Here is a 25,478-nt window from a genome sequence, read left to right on the forward strand (position 1 = left end):
TTAATGTATCCGGATTATTAAAATAGGAAAATTTATTGTCTAAGAAAAAAAAGGGTCTATTTGCTGATGATTGTTCGTTTCGTGTTTAAACGAGGTAATGCAATTCCGCGGCTAGCTGTAGACATATTTTGACCAAAGGACTAAAATTGTTGGAGTATGGTCCTAATTTCAACCATAAGTAAATGAATCTTCCTGAGACTAGAAGCTTTTCCCTACAAAATATCAATAGTAGAAAGGTTGTCTCTTTCGATACAAATATGGTTGATATTTAAAGACTTCGCAACAAGGAGCCCATTTTGGAGTGCTATAACCTCAACCATGAAAGGGGAGCAAAAACTATATACAATCAATGTTGATGCCTTGAGAAAGACCTCTTGGAGCGGTGGCTCAGAGGTCGCCTTGCATCTTTGAGGTACGAGGTTCGATTCTCATCACGCACACATCCCATCCCCCTATCCCTCCGGGCATTGCCAGCTAGACTTCCCGTGTTAGAAGCTTTTGATTAGGGCCTAGTTGACCTTACCGTGTGAAACAAAAAAAATCAAAATTGATGCGTTGTTTAGCTGAAACTTAATGAACCTGATTGCAATAGTGTAAACTTAAGTGAGTAAAATTATCAAACCTAATTGGATCTTATTTGAGCATGTTTAAACTTATTGACATATACATGAAACAAATCTTTTAAAGGTGAAAAGAATGCATCTTACTCAGTCTTTATCTGACTAAACAATTGAGAGTATATATTTTCTTTTGAAATAAGTTGAATTTATGAGAATTAATCTCCTACTTGTAGTATTTTGGTAATAGCTAATTAAAGGCTTTAGGCATAGATCATTCAAAAGCTCTCCCATGGTTAAAGGCTTAGATTTTGTTGACTTCATTTCAAAGTGTGATTTTAATATTTAGGTTATAAACAAGGATTTCAAAGAGTTCAAACATACGGAGTACTAGTTTAAAGAATTTCTCAAAGATGTATACATATAATTTATGATTTGCGAGTCAGCACCACATGTACTCTCTACCTTTAACACGGTTCATCCCTATAGCGGTTATTCTTCATGCCCATATGCGTCACTCATCTCAATTTCTCATGCTTGTAATCTCGATCATACTTCCTAAATTGTCAATGAATCATATACCCTTTTGAAAATGACTCTAAACAAAGATATGAAATGAGTCACATGACCTAACACGAAAAATAGCCCAATATATTACCTTGTGTAAAATATTCCAAACTTTATCATTATCATAAACTATGTGTAAAGCTTTTCAAGCATTATCCTTATCATAGGATTCTAATTAATCCAATTTTTTCATCAACAAGAATAAAATTGTTAGTTTGATCCTCTCTAATGACCCTTTGAAATATCCCTACTAAAATTGTTATCTCAATCCGACGCAAAACAAAACATGCAACAAAATAGAGCTTCAATTAAATTACAGTTACAGGGTGTCAAAATTTGACTCGATCATCCTAATTTGAAACTGACCCGAATAAAATCCAATTTAAATTTTAATGTATATGGACACAATAATTTAACATACTTACATCATCCGTCTTATTTATTCAAATTGACCCCTCTATTTAAAGTTAAGTGCCCGGGTGGAGTGGCACTACCAACATGTGTTGAAATATCCAAAAGCTCCAAACAAAAGTGGTGGGATTGAAAGCAATCTAATGAAAGGACATATCCATCCATAGATAGATCACTAGATTTATGAGTATATTTTGGGAAGTGAGCTACTAATCAAAATTAGTCACACAAAAGACAAGTCAAGGATAGAGATTGGAGCCTGTTAATTTATATCAGATGGAAGAGGTAACTGATTCTCTGATGCCGTGTGTTCAAAACTTCTCTGAAATATTACCTGATGATTTATTTTAGCAACAGGCTACATGACACTCACCATTCCCACGACGATGCCTTATCGTATGTACTGTACCCTAGAAAGAATCACAGCTTTATAAAAGCTCTACTTTGGCATGCTTCTTTTGACGAATTGAATTACCCCCTCGTTTTTTAACAAATAAGAACATAGAGTTTTTTTTTATCAAATGATGATAATGCAAATTAATGGATATTTGCTACGTCTTCATGGCAGTTCATAAGAGGAACAGCAAATTCAAGAGATATTCTAACAATATTTTTTTATTCCTCATATCTGTGTGAGAACAAAATTATTAAATCACTCACTATAACTTTTACTAACATAAGTATTTAACATTTTCATACACTTGCACTTTAACATTAATATTTAGAACTACGGAGTAGTAGATCATTAGTAGCTGGGCAGGTAGTGTCAGTGAATCAGGGATTAGTAGAATAGTAGCTAAGTAGTTCTCTTTACTCTTTTTTTTTAAAGAAAAAGTGGATTCAAGCATCAAGGAACCCTTATCTTGTCATTCTAGATAATCTCAAGTTTCGACTGTGGTTAACTAATACTTTCTCTGTTTTTTAATATTTGCAACACTTTCCTAAAATAAAAATGTCTCAATACATGCAACACACTATAAATGGAAAGTTATTTTAGGAAAATATATATTATTTCCCTTATTTAAAGCACATGACCCACTAAATTACACTTCTAACAACCACTCATTCCATTTTAAAGTGTATTATATCATATGAACCCCACACATCTTAAATATCGTGAAAAAGTGTGTGTTACAACTATTAAAAAACGAAGGAAATAATTAAAGTTTGGTACGAAGTAACTGGTTGATTGTACAAAGCATACTTCGTATATAGGAATTTTCCAAAGTGTACCTTGATATATAAGGATAAAAAAAGCCCTTAATTAAGTTTCATACAACTACGGGTACAAAAAATACATTCTTCAATAAAGTAAATCAATTTGCAAAGAGAAGTTTTTCTAGTTCGTTTAGCAAATGAACCGCATTAATTAAGATAAAGTGTTCTATCATTAGTGTATCATTTACACGGGAGCTCAATTAATAATGGCATGTAGTGCATTTTATTTTCGGCTATCACCATATGACAATATATGAATGTGTTGCTAAACCTATATTACTTACCTTGTAAAATTATGATCCGATGTCCATCCTATATAAACACACACATTTTGACTTAGCTTAAACCACTACAAAATTTTCAAATTCACACATGATATACACATCACGAATACGTGAACATTGTAATACGAAACGCGTACTAAAGTCTCAAATTCACATGTTATAGTGTTATACACATCAGACATCATGATCATACATGTGAATTTTAAATACCAAAATGTATAATTATACTTTATATATACACTTGATATAAGGATGCAAATTGTGTAATGTTGCATGTAAACTCATGTAAAGGTTGATGCACGAGTAGGGGTACGATTTTTTTGTATTTAATTGATTAAGGATAGTTGTGCATGCATGCAAGGAACTTTGGAAGGTCATATCATACAATAGTTGGAAAGTTACAATGAATCGTACAAATTGCAACACTATACTTACATCTTAGAATACTACTATCATGTTCAAGGGCTCAAGGCCATGCTCCTATAACTTTCAACATTACTATAAATATCCTATAATTCAATGGTGCATATGATTTTTACTTTAATTTACTTACAATAAAGACACACATATAAACCAAAAGAGATTTTAATTGATAATGTAGGAGCATCTTTATAATTTTTTGGGCCTATCCACACGCAACAGTTCACATTGTTTGATCATTAGTCAAGCTACATTAGGTTTCTGGCGGTAGCACTTAAGAAATGGTGCACGTAATCTCATTTGTTATTAAGAATTGATTCTATGAGCAATATTGATCACATTAAATTCCTTTGAATCTTTGATGGGAACATATATATATATATATATATATATATATATATATATATATATATATATATATATATATATATATATATATATATATATATATATATATATATATATATATTTTGTTGTTTAAAAGTATATGGTAATTGATAATTTATTCTTGTAATGCTGTAATTTCCTATGAAAAAAAATATTATGTGGGATAGATTTGTTACTTTTTTTTTTTAAATGTGGAATTAAAGGATAGGAGGAAGATTATCTGCCTCTGCCTGCCTTTCATGGCCCTACCCTTCATTTTGAAATTGCTATTCAAACACAATATTACAATAGTGAATTGGTTAACTAATAATTGCACAACAAAATTAGTTAGACCCAATCACCTAACAAAAGTTTAAAAAACCTTTTTATGCAGTAGTAAAACAGTAACAATGTTAATAATTACTCCATGTTACACTTTACATTCTCATTTTTTCTCACAAATACTATAATTTAAATATCAAGATCATGTTCGAGCGTCTAGTAAATACATACACTAACATTGTTGCATGAAACAACCTTCAACTCGAAAGGTTAAACTACTATTGAATCGGCTACGACATACGTATGCCCTATTCTTTTGAGCTGCTCTGTTGAGCCCTTATTTGCTCTGTAGTGTGTTGGAAGCTCTGCATTGCTTTGCTTTGTCAAGAAGCTCAAAAGAATAGGGTTGTACTCTTAAGTCCTAAGCTTGAAGAAATGATAAATTCAATTCATTGAATGATTAAGCTGCAAATTAATTTAAATATTCTATGCACGCCTGATCAATCAATTACAAATTAAAAGGCATAGGATTATACAACCCAATCAAACACAATGATACTGCATGTTTCTTCAGTGTACTTGTACATTTATACATGAATCATGCATCCTGTGCCAACCATATGTTGCTATTTGCGTGACTATTACACAAACGATTATTGGATTTTTTTGCTGCTTCCTTCATCGATCCATCAAAAGTGTTTGGACAAGGTGGACCCTTTTCTTTTTCTATAATTTGATCATGTTTCTTTGCAAACTGCGTCAATTGCGGAAGTTGTACTCTATCAGAATTCTATGTTTACTTGTACATATCATTTCTCTTCTGCCTTGTCTTACCCCTCTTGTACTACATATACACAACTACTACTTCATTTCGCCTGTTTTTAGTCCACTATTTTTGGGAGTTTCTTTTATAGGGAAAACAATTTAGGGTTTTGTATACTGATTTTAAACAAGTAAATTATTCTATGCATACTGAAAAGTATTTAATGTTATTATCAACTTAATTATAACAATAGATTTCATATAGTAAATTTTTAACAAGTCGATAAAAGTTATAAAATTTAAGTTATGAAGCAGTACAAATCTAAGAAAAATTTATTATTGAAAAATACGAAAACTTTACAAGTGATTTACCGTTGAAGTTATACATTAAACGACTCAAACATTACATACGGAGTACTATTTAGAAACAACAAGATTACTAAAAATAACAAAACGACATTTCTACCCTCGATTCCGCCATAATCTCATAGAGCACCGCCATACATAGTCAACCTCTAGAACTAAGCAACCACCATTATGAAACTCAATAAATCGGGATCATACAATTAAGAATATTCTAAACATTTAATTAATATCAAGATCTAAACCCCTTAATTAATTAATCACAGTCAAATTAGCTTATATTAGCACATGAAATACAATTCATACCTAAAACTAGCAATTAATTAACTTAATTAATCAAACAAACTGACGAACTGGTTAGTAAATTACTCTGATGACTGACAAAATAGGCCATCCCAAATCTCAGTAAATGCTCGTACAATAGCTTCATGATGACGTTCCGAATTAAGGGACAAAAAACAACGTAAAAGTTCCTCCAATTCTTTTTCCTCGAACATCTGTTTTTCCACCACCATTTCTATCATTGATCTCTTGAAATCATCCAATGGATCTTCCGATCTCTTTACGATTGCAAAACTTTCTCTTACTTTACCGTCAACCACCGCCTTACACGGCGTCATTTTTCTCATAAACGCCGATAATCTCGCTGGCGCCGGTAACTCGAGCGACGATCTCGAGTTTTTCTTTTTGTTTTTATTTTCTCTCTCCTTTGACTTTTTGTTGACTTTAGGGCTGGTGGAGTCGGTGGAGACGAGGGTTTCTGTTTCTCTCTCATCTTGATTATCGTCGCTGAAGATTCCGCTGTCGGAGGAAGTGCTGATTCGAACGTTCTGGAAGTTTCGTCTTCGTCGTCGGGTTTTTCTTCCGGGTCGGGTTTTGGTTTTTGGAGGGAGGAACACGACGTCGTTTTCGTGATCAGTGTCGGAGGCGGCGGAGTTGTAGATTTTACGACGAGGAGGGGTAGAATCGTAATTATGATATTCTTGGGGGAGTTTAGTGATGACGTGCCAGTGATGGGAGGGGAGTTTAACTTTTGGAGATGATTCGGTGTTGGAGGGTTCAGGGGAAGCGTGTGATCTTAAACAACCGCGACGAGCCGATGAAATGGCGGATGACACGTGGCGTTTAATGGAGGAGCGTGATGAAGACGGAGTTGAAGTGAGGTTAATTTGTTTGTTTAGAGTGGTTGCGGTGGCGGCGGTGGAGGTGGAAGAAGAGTGGTGGAGGAATGAAGGGACAGGATTTGATGGGAGGGTGGAAGGGTGTTTAGAACGGCAAGAATGGAAGGTGGGGATTACTCGAGATACTCGGAATTTCATGAAGTTTTTTCTCATTTTACTCTCTTTTAGTTTTAACTATGGGAGAATATGAATATTTGAGGAGTGTATAGTTTTCATAAGACTAGTGTGATGTTTATATCATTATATATGGATCATGCAAAATTGTTGAATAATGAATATTAAAATCCATAGTCAATAGTGTGTGTTTGTGTGTATTCTAAGGATAAGACTGTAATTATACTTTTGAGTTTTTTTGTTGTGTAAAATCATAGGGAGTCATTGATTTGACCAATCCTCAATCATACAAATTTGTTCATTATCATTGTCGTTAATTACATAAAAGTAGAGTATGGTACAAAACTCACAAAGAATATACTATAATGTACATAAAATACTGGAGTATGGAGTATGATTTTACAGATATATAAATGAAGGAGTCATCTTAAATAGCAGATTTTTCCATGCAGAAAGTCATATACTACCTCCGTTTTTTTTAGTTGCAATTTTGGAATATTTTATATCTCTCAAATAATACCCCAAAGTTGCAACTAAAAAAAATCGGAGGTAGTATTTGTTATATCTTATATTCTTTGAAACCCTTCATTTTACTTTAAGTAATCATGTTGAATCCGAAACACTAATTTAACATGATGGATAGGACAAGTGATCATGAAATTTTTTACATAAAATAACTCATTCAAAAACCTAACACTGTCCATTATGGGGACACAATCAAGCTAGTATTTGAGTTCGAGTAACATAAGTTACAAAATTATTATTCTTTTTCTTGAAAGTAATCAAGCATGCAAAACTATCCCTATGGTAAACAATCTATGAAATCCTTATATTAGATGGAATTACCTTTTTAACACAATCAATTACATAGATATATATCTGTCCATAGTAAGAACTAAGAAGTGTATAACTGTAAACTTCATGTGCTCATCACTTTCAATTGCAACAGTTTAATTAAAATTGTGAGATCTTTTTAGTCAAATTCTTACAACCAGGGGTGGAGCTATTGCGGGACAAGGGGGAAAGCTGTTCCCCTACTTAAAAAATAAAAATCAGTTGAATAATAGATAAATAATATTTCAGGCTGATCATATTATGTACATCAATTTAACTAATTATGTGTTCAAGTAAAAATTTTTTTTTTTTGGATTAAATCATGTGATGTTCATTTGTCCTCCTGATTTAAAATTTCTGACTCCGCCACTGATTATAACTAAAAATTAATGAAAGAAGCACTACATACGAAGTAACACAAAAAGTAAGTTATCCAAATGTTATTTGTATCAAATCGTGTACATTAGGGCTGGCAATTTCACCCGAATCCATGGATAACCGAACCACCCGATCCGATTAAATGGATAAAAACCCGACAAACACATATTTTATATGGATGATGGATGGATCGGGTGATGGATCGGGAGTAGCTTCATCCATCCATCACCCGACCCATCCATCCATCCGCTTATATTTTTTTACAAAATTTCAAATATTTTTTTACCTATCTGTAATACTACATAAGTATATACTTCATATATACTAGTAATATAAGTTAAACTTCGTATAAAAGTGTGAGTGTTGGAAAATTTAAAGATTTCGTCAACTGTATATCAAATTATTAGTTTATGTATATTAGTATTATGAGTAAAGGATAGTGTATTTTATTTCACCCATTGTTCACCCGATTCATCCGCGAATGATGGATGGATTGAATGTGGATGAAGAATTAAATGGTGATGGATGGATTGGATGACGGATGGATCGTTGGCGGATGGAGGTGGATTATGCTCCACCCAATCCATTTCCGATCCATTGCCAGCCCTAGTGTACATCAATGATCATAAAGTCATGAACTTATCTTAAAACTATAGGATTCTGGAAGAGCCTACATAATGGAGATATCGTGTCGCCAAAAAAATTGGTTTATAAATTATAAGCAGAGCATGCAGGAACTTAGTAAAAAAACTAACTGTAGTAAGTCTAGTAACACTTGGCTGACGAAGCATGTATGTCAAAACCTAATCAACATGAAAGGAGCACATTATTTCACGATATCAAGATGACCTTAGCTTTAGCTTGTAGACTTTGACAAATAAAACATTACTCCCTATTTTTTTTTTTTTTTGTCTCGTGAGATCAATATATTGCGCATATAATTGTCAATTGCAGAGTGCTCGAGGTGTCTACATGTATTTTTATTGACTCCAACTAAACATATTAGGCATCCGGCATAGTCCGTCCAAAATTTAAAAAGGTCCGATACTGTTTAGGCAAATTGGCATAGACCAGTAAACCATATTTTGGAAGGATTTAGCACGTTACTATGCTTGACCAAATACTACTTGTGTAATAATACATTCTTTTTTTAAAGATTAGACCAACATTTTCCGCTAGTCAACCTAATACTCTGAGTTCGCAGGCAAGACTCTTTAAGAATATGAAAAAGGTAAGAGAATCTTCACCCCTAAATTGCTCTTAATAGAAATTGATCCTAACAATGTATCATATATACTTACATTAAGTATTTTTACATACTTATACTTCGTATCAGTTATAAACTACATACAAAGTTTATTAAAATTAAAAGTCAAATGTGCCAATATTCTTGGGACAAAGAAGGTTTCTTTATCATATAGTTCTTGACTTCTTCATCTTATAATAATCGAATTAATTGCCAAAGCTGAATGATTTGTCGAGTACATAGTATATAGGCCATGGGGCAACCCGAGACATAAATTAACCTGGAAATCTTCCTCACTACTATAGGCAATTAGGCATCCTTTTTTTTATATTAGGAATACTTGAAAAACCATTAGAGCAACTGAGCAATCAAATGATGCCTACCAAAGATTATTTATCTTGAACCTAACTATTTCGTCCAATACAACATATACAAACATAATCCTGCAGCTAACAAAGTACTCAAAACTACTGAAGTATTAATAATGATTGATGGAAATTTTCTAGAAGTATAGTTGTGAAATACAAACAAAATCTGCTGCTAAGTGGAATCAGGAAGCATTCAAGGCAGCTTCTTAAACAAACAGACCAGAAGAGAGGTTTTCAGTTCTGCATCATCTGCTAGCTCTCGAACTGAAGCTTTTAAGAATGACTAGTCTTCAGGATACTATAAAGAATGTACTGCATTTCACTCACCTTCCACCAAATCAACCAGTCTTCCACAAACCCACTTTTTAGTCACTGGTTTTTCTGGAACTGGAGGTACCTCATCTTCATTATTTTGCAACTTTGCTCCATGGTGGTGCGAAGAGCTCCCATTCAATTTGGTAGCACCATTTAGTTCATGCCCATGCTGTTGATCAATGAGCTCCCTTAACTCTGATTTCCCTATAAAACTCCCTATATCGAGCTCAGAAAATCCATACCCACCGAGTTGTCTAGGAAATTGGTGATTCGTGTCCATTTCTTCCAGCATAGGCATCTTATAGACACCAATATCTGGATTTTGACCATCAATATTTTGCGTAAGCCCAGTGTCGGTGCCATTCACTCCTCCATGGTGTCCTTGATCATGGTCTTCTGTGAAAGGGTTTTCATCCTTCTCAGCATTATTCTGTGTCCCCAAACTTAGATCATCTTCAGAATTAGGCTCTTGTTTCTCTATTGATTCAATAGATTGGGTAGCTTCAGCAATAAGCTTTCTTGCCTCAATAAGGGAAGCTCGAGCAACAGGGCTTTTCGTTGCAGCTATCTCAAGGGACTTTGCAGCTTTCTCTGCTTCTGCTATTAAGAGCCTGTTTTAACAGTATAACTCATTAAATACAAGAACACGGGGAATAAAACACATTTACAAACAAGGGACATGGAAACTTAAAAGGTGCAAGGCTCACTTTGCTTGTTCTAAGGCTTCATTTTTCTTTGCCTCAGATGCCATCCTCTGTGCCCTGATGTTCTTCAACATTTCCAGCTTGGAATTCGCTAAAGGGTCTTTATACTTCGGAGCAGCCCTCTTCTTCAACTTGGGCTTTTGAATCTTTACCTTTGACTCTGCTGTGGCAGAGCTTTCTGCACCGCCGAGCTTTTTCTTAGGAGTTCTCGGGGACTGTGATTCATCACTTGATTTTCTCCTTACCTTTCTCTCAGCCCCCTCTGGTATATTATGATATTTAGCCAAGCCTGAAGTCACCCTTAAACGATATTCCTTTAAAGAAGGTTAAAAAAAAATAAAAAATTAGCCAAGGATTAAAGAATGCAGGCAAAACAGAAAGGAAATAACTCAATAAAGTGCTCATCACTACCACACAACTTGGTCTCATTGGAAATTAATGGTCAGGGTACAAGGCCACAATTAGATATTGAACGTTGATAAAAATTAAGTACTTGAGCCTGGCCATTAGTAAGCTCTTAGCTCACATGTAGATCACACTAGTCTTGTTATTTGGAAAACTTTTGGCTTTTGCTAAGCTCAATGCACCTACTCAGTGATTGAAGTTATAGGAATTGGAAAAATAAAAACAAAAAAACAGCAAAAGTCTGGTAACCATATGATGGTTTTTCAGAAAATATCTACCAATTTGGCAACAACCCCATCTATTCAACAACACAAACAAGCTAATAGATCCCTTTCCCAACTGCATGAGTAAAGATCCCTTCCTAACTGCATGAGTAAAGCTGCACACATCTGATTAACTGTACACTACCCAAGGGCCAGCTAGAGTCTCATAAGTAGCACCGAGTGATGGAATGATGTGATTACAGCACCCAAGATAAAGGTTCAAAATACCTCTACAATGTAAAAATATATTTTTCTAGGAGAATGCATATATAGCGTGGAGCCAAGGAATAGATCAATTATCAAAAATGTAACTTCCTTTGTTTTGTCAGGGAAAATGTTTTCCATCATTGATAGTGTGTTTGGGTAACATAAGAGGAAGGAAAAGAAGGGGAGGGAGGAGAAGAAGAGGGGAGGGAAAGGGAGGGGAGAGAAGAATGGTGAGTTTTCCTTCCAAATCTCTCCATTTTGGAGGGATCAATTTCCTACAATTTAATCTCTCCATTTCTCTCCCCTCCAATTCCCTTACTTCCTCATTTGTTATCCAAATGAAAGATATCACATCTCTCCCCTCCCCCCCCCCCCCCCTCCTCTTTTCCTTCCATTTCCTTTTATCCAAACACACCGTGAGAGTGAAATATTCACATTTGGGAAAATTGTTTTCCACTCCTTCACGAACCAAACAAAGTAAAATGGGGGGAAAAATGGGAGTATAATTGTCCATGAAAACATTTTACATCAAACCAAACACACCCTTAAAGGGACTGGGAAAAAAATGAAATCATAAAACTCTCCCATATACAAACCCCCCGTTCCGGTGTTCCCCACTCCCATTTTCATCATCCGCATTGCAATCCCCCCCCACCAATGAATCTACAATGCAGTTGTCAACCCATCCACTGATTCTGCCTTACATCCTACTTTGAAATATGAACAATAATCCAGAACAAAGCAAATAAAGGATCACAAAAATATGCTCAGATTATGTATACAAAAGCTAGAGGTATATAAATCCATGCATCATACAGTTCCAATGACCAATTTTAATAGTCAAAGGACTTTAGAGAGCCTCATAAACAAATGCTGATCCAATCTTTGCCACTAAACAGGGCCAACAACCTTGACTAAAACTTATTTTACCAGCAACTTATTGCTTCAATCTTCTAGAAAGCTATATTACTCAACACTCTTTCGCTTCATCTAAGACCCAACAGGCCACAAGGCCCACAACTCAGAACTTCAGGACAAGGAAGCAACGCTTATACAAAAACTACATAATTTAAACAAGAACTACATTCCATCCTTGTAAACATGACAATAAAAGAGCCACATATTTTTGTTTGAAAAAATTGAGTAAAAAAGTACTTTAGCTTTATGTAATAGGATTAAATCTTACAGGATCAGCCCATAAAGCAGCAATGGCCTCAGCAATTTTTCTCCGTTGATCGAGAGATTTGGGTGCTCTCCTGCTACCCTTGGGTCTAGGCGCTTTCTTCCTTTGCTGAATGCTATCCAACCATTCCTGCTGCAATTGCTCATTCATGATCTTGTAGGAATCCCACTGCAACTCCTCCTGCTCCAGCAAACCATGTCGAGCAGCTTCAGCAATCAAGTTTTGCCAATCAAAAAGGCAAGTTTCTTGAAGCAGCAATTTAGCACGGCGCTTTTGCCAGCCCATTCGCACTCCAACCCCAATTTTTTCCCTTGTCTCTGGACTGCAATAAGTGCATACACATTACAGAGGAAACTGGGAAAAAAAATGACAAAAAGAAGAACAATAATAGTTCTGGACCCACCTTTGAGCATGACCAATATTTGCCAACTTCATTTTCACCTGAACAAAAAATCTCATCAGAATGAATCTCATAGTATTCAAGTAAGTTGATTTCCTGCACGTGAGTTAAACTAAGGAGATAAGGAGAATGATGAACTATCATAGGTGGAGATGCTCTTAATGGAATTCATCAACAAGGGAGGGGGCTAAGGAGAAGGATGATGGCATTAAAAAAAGGTTGCTAAACATCAAAAGTTAACAAAACATATGGAGATGGAAATAATTAAGTTTAGTTAACTATTCTTGTGTGGCAGGATATCACAAACCTAAATATATATTATAAAGTGGAGAAAATGGAGATTACTACAGCAGCCAAGCCAAGCAAGGGAAGAAACAACAGAGAATTGGCAGCCACTTAATTTATATTTGTAAACGAACGAATTATACAAGGACTATGATGCCATTTTACACCATAGATAATCGATCAATACCAAGACAAACTTCTACTAAACAAAAAGATGGAGTTGCAAAGTACAACAATGAGCACAACAAATTACATTGTCTGAGACAGATTCTCTGATATAGGATTCTTATCAATCAGGATTGAACTCAAATGAGGCTCCATTCTATTCCTAGCTCCCCCCTAAATAAATGTATAATCAATATAATTCTTACATGACTTCACCTTAGGGTTCTGCATAGCAAGTCTGGTCCTCTCCCTTATACGTTGAAGAGTTTCTGTACATCATTCAAAGTAATCAGCTTTTGATCTCCAAATTACAAAAGCAGGAGGGCTGATAGTGTACAAGTAATTTACCAGGACTGTGCTTTCTGCCTTTGTTCCATGGCGTGTTTCCTTTATTTGCTTTAGAAATCCGTATGCGTCTTAACTTTTCTCTCTCATCAACTTCTTCTTCATGTGGTTTACTGGTAGATGGCAAAATTTGGCTACGTTTCTCTTCATCTTTACTTTGAATTGAACACTTTGGCTCAAGAGTAGCAACAGCTTTAACCAAGAACTTACGACATGACTTCTTATTAAATTGACTTAAATTAAATTTCAAGCTTTCTGTACTCTGTAAGGACTTTCGAAATGCCCATCTGTCCTCATGTTGTAACAGGCAATAGCTGGGTATTTTACCGATGATAAGCGATCCCACTCCTGAACAACCCAAATAGTTTTGGAAGGAAGACTGTGCAATAGCTATATCTGCCATAATATATCATGATAAAGACTTGATCAGTGCTGAATTGATTTAAAGACCAAACTAAGACAATATATCAACAATACAGAAACCATCACATCAGAACTCAAGTGAGAAGCAACCCTAAGCTTATTGGTGAAAATATGTTTAAATTTGGAAGGTGAATATACTAGGGAATAGCGCAAAGGTAGTTCAGACAGAAGGCCTATGAAAACTTATCTATAGCTAACAAATTCCAACTTCAACTCTATAAACAAAATAGTTCTTCATTCTGCAATAAATTGTCACATAGTATCAAAATCCTCCATAGTTATTATTTCATAAATAAGCCATGCTTCACTAAACGGTTGTCATCTATTCATCCCATCTCCACAACTCCATTCAAGCGCGGGTATGTCTGGCAATCTAAGAATAAAATATATTCTAGACATCTAAACAAGTACATTTGATTATTATAATGGGACAAAGGGAGTAGAAGTATTATCAATAAATGATATTTCGTGCATATTAATGACTTATAACATTCTGTTTAGTTTTATTCCTCCAATAAAAGACGGCCAAGCTCGGCTCTCAGCTTCTCACTGAATTATCTACAACACACAGTTTTCTACTTGGTATTTACTTAAATCCTAATCTAGACACAATTTTCTCTAAGAATTTTACCGTGATGGATTCAAGTGATACTGCATATGACAACTATTATCCTGAATTGGTTAGATCTTTTAAGTCCTTAATTTCGAATTTCAAGTAATTCCTATTTTTAAAGACCATGAGAAGCCAAAAACAAACAAGGTATAATTAAATAAAAAATGAAAACAAAGAAAAGAAAAGAAAAGGTGCGATTAAGCAAGAAATTGAAGTAGTTACAATTTCATGAATTCAGAACCAAGCAAGAAATTGAAGTAGTTACAATTTTCATGAATTCAGAACCCCAAGTAAATTTTTACTTCAAAATATCATAAAAATTAGAACTACAAATGTGGAAAAGCAACCTTTTGCAACTTCCACTAAGCCCTAATGTATATGCTGGCAATTCATTCATAGGTAAATAATTCCAGAGCATCAACTTATTTTCTACCCTTCAACTAAAAATTGGAAATTCAAATCTTCAACAAATATTTATATAAAATACGGAATATAAAATAAAGGGAAGTCCAATAATCCGACCATTAATTAATACTTCGTGTACTAATTCATAAAACATTCCCTGAAACACCCAGTTGCCCATTTCACTATTAGTACTTCTAAGATATGCTATATTCAATTACTCAAAAGCATACTAATTTAAATTTAATGGGTTATAAAATTCTGAAACTGTATTGTAAAATTATCAACAGGAGCATCAAATAAAACAAGAAATTACAAAATTAGATGAATAAATTGAGAAAGAGAGAGTGAACCTAATAAAGGCATGGGGAGGTCATTCAGTCGAAACTCCAGAAAACCCAGAAACAGGAGAAGGCAATGATTGTCAAAATTACATTAAAATGGTGGTTCTTCAGCTTAAAGTGAGCGGGAGAGGAGAGAGAAAGGGAGAGTGAAGATGGAGGAAGATAGAAGTTTGTGTGTTTAGTGTTTGTATGGTGCCCAAGATAACCATGTGGTAGCTTCTGTGTTTTTTTCTATACCCAAAAGCCAAAGACCATTAATTAATGGATATGATTATATGAAGTAAAATACTCTAGTTAATAAGATGGGTCAAAAGACTCAAAACTCAAACGCTAATCCGATTAGAAATAATTAAGCTCTTCATGTATACGTACAGAGTAATTTAGCATGACTTAAATTCAAAAGGAATTAGCATAATGTTCGTGAATACACGGTTTATAAATCAAATTATTCATTATTAATCCGTTACCCGTAGAAAGAAGAAAAAAAAAAAAAAAAAAAAAAAAAAAAAAAAAAAAAAAAAAAGATACTCCTTTCGTGTTTTAATAAGTGTTACATTTGGACTTTTTTTACTATTCATATAATGGTTTTGACTTGATTAATTTACTAATATATAAAAAACAAACGTTATTGTATAATATATTATTGGATTCGTTATAATGTATACTTTCATATTATAAAATTTCCTATGATTTTACAATTATATTATATGATTTAGTGAATTTGTTTTTTTGTATAATTTATAATAGGTAATTAATGGCATTAGCTAAAAAAAAAGGAAGAGATTTTTGAGGGGAAAAAACAACACCATTCTTGGTGTCTGTTTTAGTATTATGTTATTGATTGATGCAAAAAACACTTCACCTGCTCTTTGCTGAATTAGAATTAGTTTTTGATGAACTAAAATTATTTTTGTTCAACTTACATTATTTTAACTTAATTGAAATTCCCCGAAAAAAAAAAAACCTATACATAAACTATTTTTATTGAATGCTTCGGGTTTTTTTTTTTTTTTTTTTTTTTTTTTTTTTTTAAGTAGAGACATTATAAAATGTCATTTCTAAAAAAGGCACCACAATAAGCCGACGTAGCGAAATTTCTTTGTCTCGTATTTTGTATTTTGATTTTGAATTATTTTTAATGTTCATATCGTATTTTAATTTTAAATTATTTTTAATGTCCATAATGTATGTGTTCTTTTTAATACATGTATTCTTTTAGAGATATATAAATATAAATTATAAAAATCTATTTTTATAATATTAATTAATTTTCAAAGTTATACTTATAATTTAAAATCACAAAATTAAAATTATTCATCAATGTTTTCTATTCGTCATAAATTAGCCACGCATTCCCAAAATCATTGTTTGTGTTAATGTATTTTCAAATCTTCCTAAAATCCCAATAAAAATTTGAAAATGAATTGAGTTTTTGGTTACTATTTCGTATGTTATTCACCCTCGTGTTCGAAAATTTGATTTATGTGAAAATATTTTTTTTGATGTTTTGTTGTCAGTTATGATTTCGAAAACAACCTTGGTATCGTATATTATGGTGACCTAAAACTCATATTGTTCAAGTTTGTCAAAGAACAAGGGTATCAAGGTTGTAGAAAATGTAGAGGTTGCAGTTATTTTTTTTGTTCGCAATCCTGTCTGATGTGAAAAAAGATGTGCGATTTTTTTATCTGTTTGTATTTAAGGAATTTATTTACTTTGTTCATTATGTTACATTTTTTAGGTAATGACCAAATTAAATACAGGTAAACGCCATAAAAAAATTGTGACCTTTATATCTTCTACAACCTCACTTGTTACCCATTGATCAATAAAACAAATTGAAATATTTGTGTTTTAGATCATCATAATACACTTTAATAATGCTATTTCTGCCCTCAAAACTAAGGAAAATTTGTCAAAAAAAACATTCAAAAGCACCATTTTGCGGAAAAAAGACCTTTTAAAAGTTTTTTGGCAAAAGAAAACCTGATCGTAATTTTTTTTTTTTTTTGTTGAAAAAAACCCAATGTCTCTAATTCACTTAATTACTCTCTAATTTCTTTTAATAATCTTCTAACTCTCACTTAACCATACAATAATTTAATTAATTTATAAATTTAAAAAAAAAAAATACCAAAACCACCACCCCCACCACTATCTAACCACCTCTCCTTTTCCCTCTCCCTTGGTAGGCAGCAGCATCTTCCTTCGCTGCCATTTTCTTTCTCCTCAATCTCCATCCCCCCCCCCCCCCACCAAACTCCTCAACTTTAGATTCTGCCATTACCAAATTGATATATGTGTTTTATATGCTATTTTTTTCCCCCGTCCCACGATCACTTATATGCATATTTGAGCTCTTTGAAGCTACTTTTAGTACTAATGTGTGGTTTCGAGTATTTTGTAGAGTTGGCATTTGTTTTGTATGAAATTCCGGATTTGTGGTAATTTCTATGGTTTTCCGACCACTACGAGATATTGAAGCTTGTAGCACATTCATGATCGTTGATTGTAGCCCAAGACCAATCGTATTGGTGACTAAGGGCTTGGTTCGTGGAATTGGTCCGAGCAATGGACCGAGAAAAAGTTGGGCCTTTGATAATTAAAGCCCAAAGAAAACAAAAAAGTGAAGAATCGGCCAAAAGAAACCAGGATCGATCGGGCGCGTATAAGTTTAGGTGGCTTAGGAATTTCCGTTTTGGCTAATTTTCGAGCTTAGTATTAAAACTCTTCTTGTAATCTTTTTTTAGCTATGCTTTTTATTATTCCTCTTTTCATACTTAATTTTAGAGAGATTCTTAGTTGGTGATTATTGTTGAACTCAAGTTTTCCCTTTTAAGTGCAATTTCATATTTCCTTCTTTTGGTATTCTTTCTTCTCTCCTTTATTGCTTATTTTCTTTGCTTTGATTTTAATTGCTTTATTAATTTGTGATTTGATCTTAATCATGTCTTATTTATATGCTTTGATTAGTTTAGATTTAATTATGTATGAGTAGTTTAATTCTAGGGTTCTTGGGGGATCCATAATTAATATGAAGGGATAATTTGTTTTGGTTGATTATTGATATTGCATGATAATTTCTTATTGGATTGTTTTAATTCTTTACAATTGGATTATGAATCAAGCAAATGTGATTTGATTGTAAAAGTATAGCAATATTGAATTGATAAATCGAGCATATGTTAATTTGATATTAAAGACTATTTTTAATAGGAACTTAGATCTAGTAAATTGCGAGAGCCTTTTAGATCTATGTTGATTAATAAATTGCGAGAGCCTGTTAATCATGTAATATGTGTAATGTTAATTATTGGTTGTTATGTTTTATCCCGGAATATTAATTATTGGTGAATCTGTGATCCTAGGCTTTTTATTATTGATTTCTCCCTATTTATTCTCCTTAGTTTAATTCCCCTACAACAATTTGGTTACTTGATAGTTTAGATTATATTAATTAATTCGGAATAGACTGACTTGTTTCCCTGTGGATTCGACTCTAATTTCCTATCTACATTAGTTAGAGGACTTAGGTAATACTTTTGATTAGGTGATACGACTTTAGCCTATCATAAACCTTGGATCAAATCATTTTCTTCTCCTACCCTTTCCCAAGATGAAAGCCAAAACGATTGCAATTTGCTTTTAAATCATTCTTTGATCACATATGTACATAATCAAAGTCAAAACAAACATCAATTGCAAGCAACATGCACAAAATTAAAAACCCCCAAATCATTAAAAGAGCGTACAGGTAATTTATTTATTTATTTATTTATTTTTGGCGAGAATTCACTCATTCAATTTGTTATTTAGTAAATAGTTTCATGTAATTTGTTACTTGATTTTATTTTAAAGTTTTTAAAGTCTAAACTCTAAAAGATTTATAAATTTTCACGAGGTGTCATACATTAAGCTTTACTATTTTATCATAATATAATTTGAGGTTTAAATTAAGTATTTTGATGACAGAGTTTTTTTTTTTTTTTTTTTATGTATCGATATTGTTGTTGCAACGTAAACCAAGAAAACCAATAAAATTTGTACGTTAGACTTAGACTCATATGCAATATATAAAAGTACATTATTGTAGTTTCATATACTTATTTTTTAAATAATCTATTAGTATTACTAATAGTTTACATTTACTAAGACACAGACTAAGATTTACAAGGATAATGCAACGTCGAGGGAAAAATTGATGAGTTTTAAACTAGTGTAACTACATTTGAATTGTTTAAAGATTCTCAATTTTTCAAATTAAATTCAAAACACTTCATATTCTACCACTCAAATGCGCATAATGTAAAATGAGCTTAAAACTAGATGTAACTACAATTGAGCTGTTTAAGGATTCTCAATTTTTTAATCTTTTGAAAATTCAGAAGAACACTCCATCTGCCACGGCTCAAATGCATGTGATGTATAAGCTATATGATCCATTATTTGTGTTGTTGATGTTTGCATTCTGTTCATGTGAAGTTTTTGCTTGAAATAAAAACTCTAGAAAGAAATGAGAAGATTTTTCTTATTTAGTATTTAAGATCTTAGAGAATTAGAGTTGTAATTTTGTCGGATCACATATTTTTTTTTGTTAACTTTCGTGGTAACATTCCCACCCACCATTTTTTTTTTAAAAAAAAAAAAAATAAATTCCTCGATTGCTTGCAAAAGACGGTGTATTAATAAAAAAAAAAAAAGTTTCGTCTCATACATATTATTTTCATTTTTCTCCATCTTATTTATTACCACCAACCAGTCATCAATACCGGTGGAACAAATTTATAAAAGGTAATTTCATAGGTGATGGGAATATGATATTATTAATATATAAACAGAATTGTAAGTTTAAACTGCATATTTAATTATGTTAGTTGTGAAATTTTAGTCCCTTATTCTTATTAGTTTTAGTCCCAAATCATTTACTTTATTGTCTTAGGGCCTGTTCACTTCAGCTTAATTTCAATTCAGTTCAGTTCAGCTCTAATCAGTTCAGTTCAGTTTCAATTAGTTCAGTTCAGTTCAGTTCAACTCCTAATTTCCTTCTCTCATAAAATATTCATTTTAGCCATGTTCAGTTCAGTTCAGGTCAGCTCCAATCAGTTTATATTAATTTAGTTCAGCTCAGTTCAGTAAATGTGAACAGACCCTTAGTTGACTATTAGTAAGTGTTTGAGATCTTAGTGTGAGTCACAAGCACATTTATCGTAGAATCAACCCCTACTTTCGTACTAATTATTGCAAGTTAGGCCCTGTTCACTTCACCTTAAAAAGATAATATTAAGTAAAAATAAGTTCAGTTCAGTAAAATTCAGTTTTCTTAAAGAAGAATTATAATAGAAAATCAGTAAAAGTAATTTTAGTTCAGTAAAATTAATTTAAGTTCAGTAAAAATAATTGAAATTCAGCAAATATAATTTTGTTTCAGTAAAAAATAATTTCAATTCAGCAAAAATAAGGTGAAGTGAACGGAACCTTAGTCTTTTTAGGATAGTTATTATTAATTTGTTATGTTTTGACACTTCACCAAGTGATGACTTAATTAGGCGTAATATGTTCGCTACTCGATACCACACAGTAACGTGTTGTGCCTACACCGTGTATGTATCATGCTATGCAATCTTTATTCCAATCATTTTACAAGGTAATCTTGACTTGGTATTACATCATGCAACTATTAGTGAAGAAGCAAATAAGCAATTGACTATTGTTATTTTGGTTTCCCACTTGCTTGTTATCTCATGTATGATTTTTCCGAATGTACCAACAATCTTGAGAATGTTTTCCCAATTAATGTAAATGAAATTTGATATCACAATACCCTAATACTTTGGCATCTAATTAAACTATTTGATATCTAGAATATCTCAAACAAGAAGATCTTCATCAACCACGTCATACTAGAAATCAATGTTGGAGTTTCCCTGCTCTACTACTACCTTCGTTAGCTTTTAGTTGCAATTTTGGGTATTATTTGTGAGATATAAAATATTTCAAAATTGCAACTAAAAGTTAACAGAGATAGTAATTTAGTTTCTCTATCATGTCCAATTTTTTTTCGATTTACTCATTCCTTGTTTTTTTATATCTACATATTTTCTTAACGTACTTTCTCTATTTCTTTTTAGTGAACATATTCTAGAGTTCAAGAATTATTTACATATAAGTTACTCTCAAGTCATATAGAATATATATAGTTATTCGTCTAATTGTCTATTTTCCAAACATCAAATTTTCATAATTTTTGTTTTCACATAATTGAAGAAATTTATATTTAGAATCATGCATTATCGTATTTGTCTTAATGAAACGGAGAAACTATATTTGAAATTATTCGCATAATTAACATTACCTTTTTTTTTTGTCCATTGAAGTATTATACGATATATACAAAGTATATTTGTTACATATTGTGTCTTTTTTTTTTTTTTTTTTGGTCAACAATGAAAATTTCTTCAATTATGTAAAAACAACAATAATTATCGAAATTTAGAAAAAACTCTAGCAAATTAATTTTCACATTGTTGATGGCAAAGTGCTTAAAATTTAATTGTGTTAGATATCAATCAAACTTCACAATAAGTCAAAAAGGTAAGTAGTTCAAATTTTGCACTTTACAGGTACATAAGAGTTGCAAAACACTTTCTTGCTTGTTATAACCCCATAATACAACAAAAGGACAAACTTTGTTTAAGCGTCTTAATGTTGGTAATCAATCAACGTTCCAAATAATTTCCCTATTTCCTTATTTCATCGGATTTACCAGGATATTTCCATAATCCACATGTAACAAAGTTTACCGATAAACGCCTAATCAAATTGCTTTAAAGACATTTAATTACAAAGCTAGTAGGCTCCTCAAACATATTCTATTTTGATAGGTAAGATTTACATAATAAGATTTTAGTAGACTCGATTTCACTTGTCATGGATTGAAGGTGAGGGAAAAGAATAAGGTAAAATCACATTCCGACGTGTGAGACTCAGTAATTAATAGGATTTAAACTTGTAAACTCAGAGTCAAGAGGTAAAAAATAATTGACTACACCAATTAAAATGAATTGATCAACCCTAACCCTTAAACCACTTGAAAGGCTAAAACATACTATTAGAAATATAATACATTCCATATATAGATTTTATGATAATATTTAATAATTTAGGAAAATTAAATAATACTCGTATAACTTAGTGATATTCGGTTATTAGCTTGCAAGTTTCATGTTTTTAATATTTCTCATGTTCGTAGAGCAGGAAATACAGTAACCCACCTTGTAGCTAGATGGGATACTCGTAATTGTTCGGAGCTTATTTGTATTGACTCTATTCCGCAAAGTGCTTTAGCCTTAAATGGCGGAACTTGATTTGGAATAATAATTCTGCTAATGTATTCCTAAAAAAGAAAAAAAAAATAAAATTGTTATCTATTAATATTAAAACAATATCTTATTAATTAGGAAAGTTCAAGGTGTTAGAATATCTTGTTTTCTAGGCTATTAGGATTACGTTGTTATTGTATAAATATCCATCATAAGAAGAAGCCAGACTATTTAACACACTTTTAACTTAAACTTAGCACATACTTTATTTCCTTATATATATGATGATCGAAGCTGATTAATCAATTAAAAGAGAACATACTATACAAGTTGTGAGAGTAAATTATCTACAATGGAAGAAGCTGTTGCTGAAGGAGAACAACATAAGCATCTTAACAAATTTGCTTGTGCTGCTGCTATCCTTGCCTCTACAATATCTATCATATTTGGCTATGGTAACTCCTCTAACACTTTCGCGATATTGTGTAAACATATATACTCATACGTAGCTAGCATTTAAGCCATTGAGTTGATTATTTAGCACATTTAAGTACTCGTATCGGTCACTTATAATAACTTGCATACTTGTATTTCATTTTTATTGAATATCTAATTATGCATATATATTTACTTATTTGCGTTTAAAAATAATCGTGCATGTACATGACAAGTGTAAAAGTCAAAATGATGCATGTATTGATCGAGAATAAGAGAAAATATTTCAGTTGCATTTAATAAATTTAATTTAACTCTTTTGATTTTTTTTTTACCCCCCTCAGATACTGGAGTTATGAGTGGAGCAATGATTTTCATCAAAGAAGACCTCAAAATCAATGACACACAAATAGAAGTACTAGCAGGGATACTTAACTTGTGTGCATTGGTTGGCTCTCTAATAGCCGGGAGGACTTCCGACTACATCGGTCGACGCTACACAATCGTCGTAGCATCCACCCTCTTCTTGTTAGGCTCTATCTTGATGGGTTATGGCACTAACTACGCGGTCTTAATGACCGGAAGGTGCATTGCTGGATTCGGCGTAGGCTTTGCCCTTATGATCGCGCCAATCTATACAGCCGAGATTTCTTCACCTACACATAGAGGAAAACTATCATCATTACCCGAGTTTTGCATTAGTCTTGGCATTTTATTAGGATATGTCTCAAATTACTTGTTTGGAAAACTAACGTTGAAGTTAGGTTGGAGGCTAATGCTCGGCGTGGCAGCCATACCGTCTCTTGGTTTGATCTTTGGGGTCCTTAAAATGCCTGAGTCTCCACGGTGGCTCGTCATGAAAGGGCGCGTAGATGACGCTAAAAGAGTCCTCATGTTGGTGTCTAACTCGAAACATGAGGCCGAGACTAGGCTTGAAGATATAATAACAACCGTAGAGTCTACAAAATTGCTAGATAAAAAGTCCCAAACCAAGTTTTCCTTATGGAAGGAGCTCCTCTTTAAGCCCACCTTAGCGGTTCGTTGGACCTTATTTGCTGCCATAGGTATTCATTTCTTCGAACACGCAACCGGCGTAGAAGCTGTTATACTATATAGCCCTAGGATCTTTAAGGCGGTCGGGATCACTAGCAAGAACAAGCTCTTGCTAGCAAATGTTGGCCTAGGGGTGGTCAAGACCCTTTTCATTTTAGTAGCCACTTTTTTATTAGACAAAGTTGGTCGACGACCATTGCTATTGACAAGCACAGCTGGGGTGATAGCCGCCCTTATAGCACTTGGGGTCGGGCTAACTTTTACCAGCTGTTACCCTCATGGTAACACCACATTAGCAATGTTGTCGATACATGAAAAATTCTGTAGGCTACCTATTGTTGCAAACTCGAAAAACCATGCATCATGGGCTCTAGCTCTATCTATATGTGCCACATACATTTATATGGCCTTTTTCTCAATTGGGATATCACCCATCACTTGGGTTTACACATCTGAGATATTTCCCCTTAAGTTTCGAGCCATCGGCGCAGGACTTGCTGTGGCTGTGAATAGATCTATGAATGCTGCTGTATCAATGAGTTTCATTTCCATGTATAAGGCAATTACAATTGGTGGGACTTTCTTCTTGTTTGGTGGGCTTGCAATAATGGCTTGGTTGTTTTTCTACTTCTTTTTGCCTGAGACAAAGGGAAAATCTTTGGAAGAAATTGAGATGATGTTTAGCTAGAAAACTCAAGCAATAAATGAGGATCATTTTGTTGAATTAACGAACAAAAAGTGATGGATCATAGGAATTAGGGATACAATAGGAGGGAAATGTAATTTGTAATTTGTAATTTGTTGAATGTTAGAATATTATTGATACAGCATCTTTTTTTCAAGTTTCAAGTGGCAAACAAATCAACCGAGTTGAGTGACAAAGGATTACTTGAGTTGGTCATATACTCTATTTATTGGCATTCCTTTTCAATCACTTAAACAAAGGGAAAATTCAAATTGATCTTTGAGATAAATCTAAAAATATATCTCATCTCACAATGTATTATTTTTCTTTTACCTTTTAAATAATAAAAGTGAAATAATAAAGTGGTACAAAAAATCAATGTATAAACTGTATTGTTAATCTTAGAGATTGACCTGGCTCTAAACAAATACTCAAAACCACAAAGGTACAAAATTGGACAAAAGTGCGCGATTTGATAGGACCAATTCATTTCTATTAGGGCCTGTTCTCATTGACTGAACTGAACTGAACTTATTAGAGCTGAGCTGAGCTGAACTGAAATGAATATTTTATGAGAGAAG

General features: G+C 33.0%; 3 protein-coding genes across 3 annotated transcripts; 1 reads left to right on the forward strand and 2 right to left on the reverse strand.

Annotated features, from left to right (window-relative positions):
• Positions 1 to 5,188: 5,188 nt before the first annotated feature.
• LOC145563496 (transcription repressor OFP7-like) lies at positions 5,189 to 6,676 on the reverse strand. The gene has a single exon (XM_081623941.1). It carries the CDS (start codon positions 6,562 to 6,564, stop codon positions 5,596 to 5,598), a length of 969 nt encoding a protein of 322 aa, XP_081480067.1. The 5' UTR covers positions 6,565 to 6,676; the 3' UTR covers positions 5,189 to 5,595.
• A 2,680-nt stretch (positions 6,677 to 9,356) lies between these two features.
• On the reverse strand, positions 9,357 to 15,649 carry LOC145562203 (uncharacterized). Its single transcript, XM_081622402.1, has 7 exons — positions 15,415 to 15,649; positions 13,627 to 14,019; positions 13,495 to 13,547; positions 12,832 to 12,869; positions 12,432 to 12,750; positions 10,374 to 10,684; positions 9,357 to 10,277 (listed from the first exon to the last, which is right to left on the reverse strand). Exons 1-7 carry the CDS (start codon positions 15,425 to 15,427, stop codon positions 9,671 to 9,673), a joined length of 1,734 nt encoding a protein of 577 aa, XP_081478528.1. The 5' UTR covers positions 15,428 to 15,649; the 3' UTR covers positions 9,357 to 9,670.
• Positions 15,650 to 23,076: 7,427 nt separating this feature from the next.
• Positions 23,077 to 24,900, forward strand: LOC145564771 (putative polyol transporter 3). The gene is made up of 3 exons (XM_081624976.1): positions 23,077 to 23,179; positions 23,504 to 24,464; positions 24,540 to 24,900. The coding sequence occupies exons 1-3, from the start codon at positions 23,077 to 23,079 to the stop codon at positions 24,898 to 24,900; spliced, it is 1,425 nt and encodes a 474-aa protein (XP_081481102.1).
• Positions 24,901 to 25,478: the final 578 nt, after the last annotated feature.

This window comes from Chenopodium album, chromosome 10 (genome assembly GCF_948465745.1).
Source record: "Chenopodium album chromosome 10, dcCheAlbu1.1, whole genome shotgun sequence".
In the NCBI taxonomy this organism is placed as follows: domain Eukaryota; kingdom Viridiplantae; phylum Streptophyta; class Magnoliopsida; order Caryophyllales; family Amaranthaceae; genus Chenopodium; species Chenopodium album.

What these genes read in the sequence shown, in the direction of transcription:
- LOC145563496 (XM_081623941.1), bottom strand. Translation starts at nt 6,564, where the DNA reads ATGAGAAAAAACTTCATGAAATTCCGAGTATCTCGAGTAATCCCCACC.
- LOC145562203 (XM_081622402.1), bottom strand. An exon ending in AGGCAGAAAGCACAGTCCTG is followed by an intron (nt 13,548 to 13,626) that starts GTAAATTACTTG and finishes AATGATGTACAG; the next exon opens with AAACTCTTCAACGTATAAGG. An exon ending in GAAGCCTTAGAACAAGCAAA is followed by an intron (nt 10,278 to 10,373) that starts GTGAGCCTTGCA and finishes CTGTTAAAACAG; the next exon opens with GCTCTTAATAGCAGAAGCAG.
- LOC145564771 (XM_081624976.1), top strand. Translation starts at nt 23,077, where the DNA reads ATGGAAGAAGCTGTTGCTGAAGGAGAACAACATAAGCATCTTAACAAA. An exon ending in ATCTATCATATTTGGCTATG is followed by an intron (nt 23,180 to 23,503) that starts GTAACTCCTCTA and finishes TACCCCCCTCAG; the next exon opens with ATACTGGAGTTATGAGTGGA. An exon ending in CTTATAGCACTTGGGGTCGG is followed by an intron (nt 24,465 to 24,539) that starts GCTAACTTTTAC and finishes AAAATTCTGTAG; the next exon opens with GCTACCTATTGTTGCAAACT.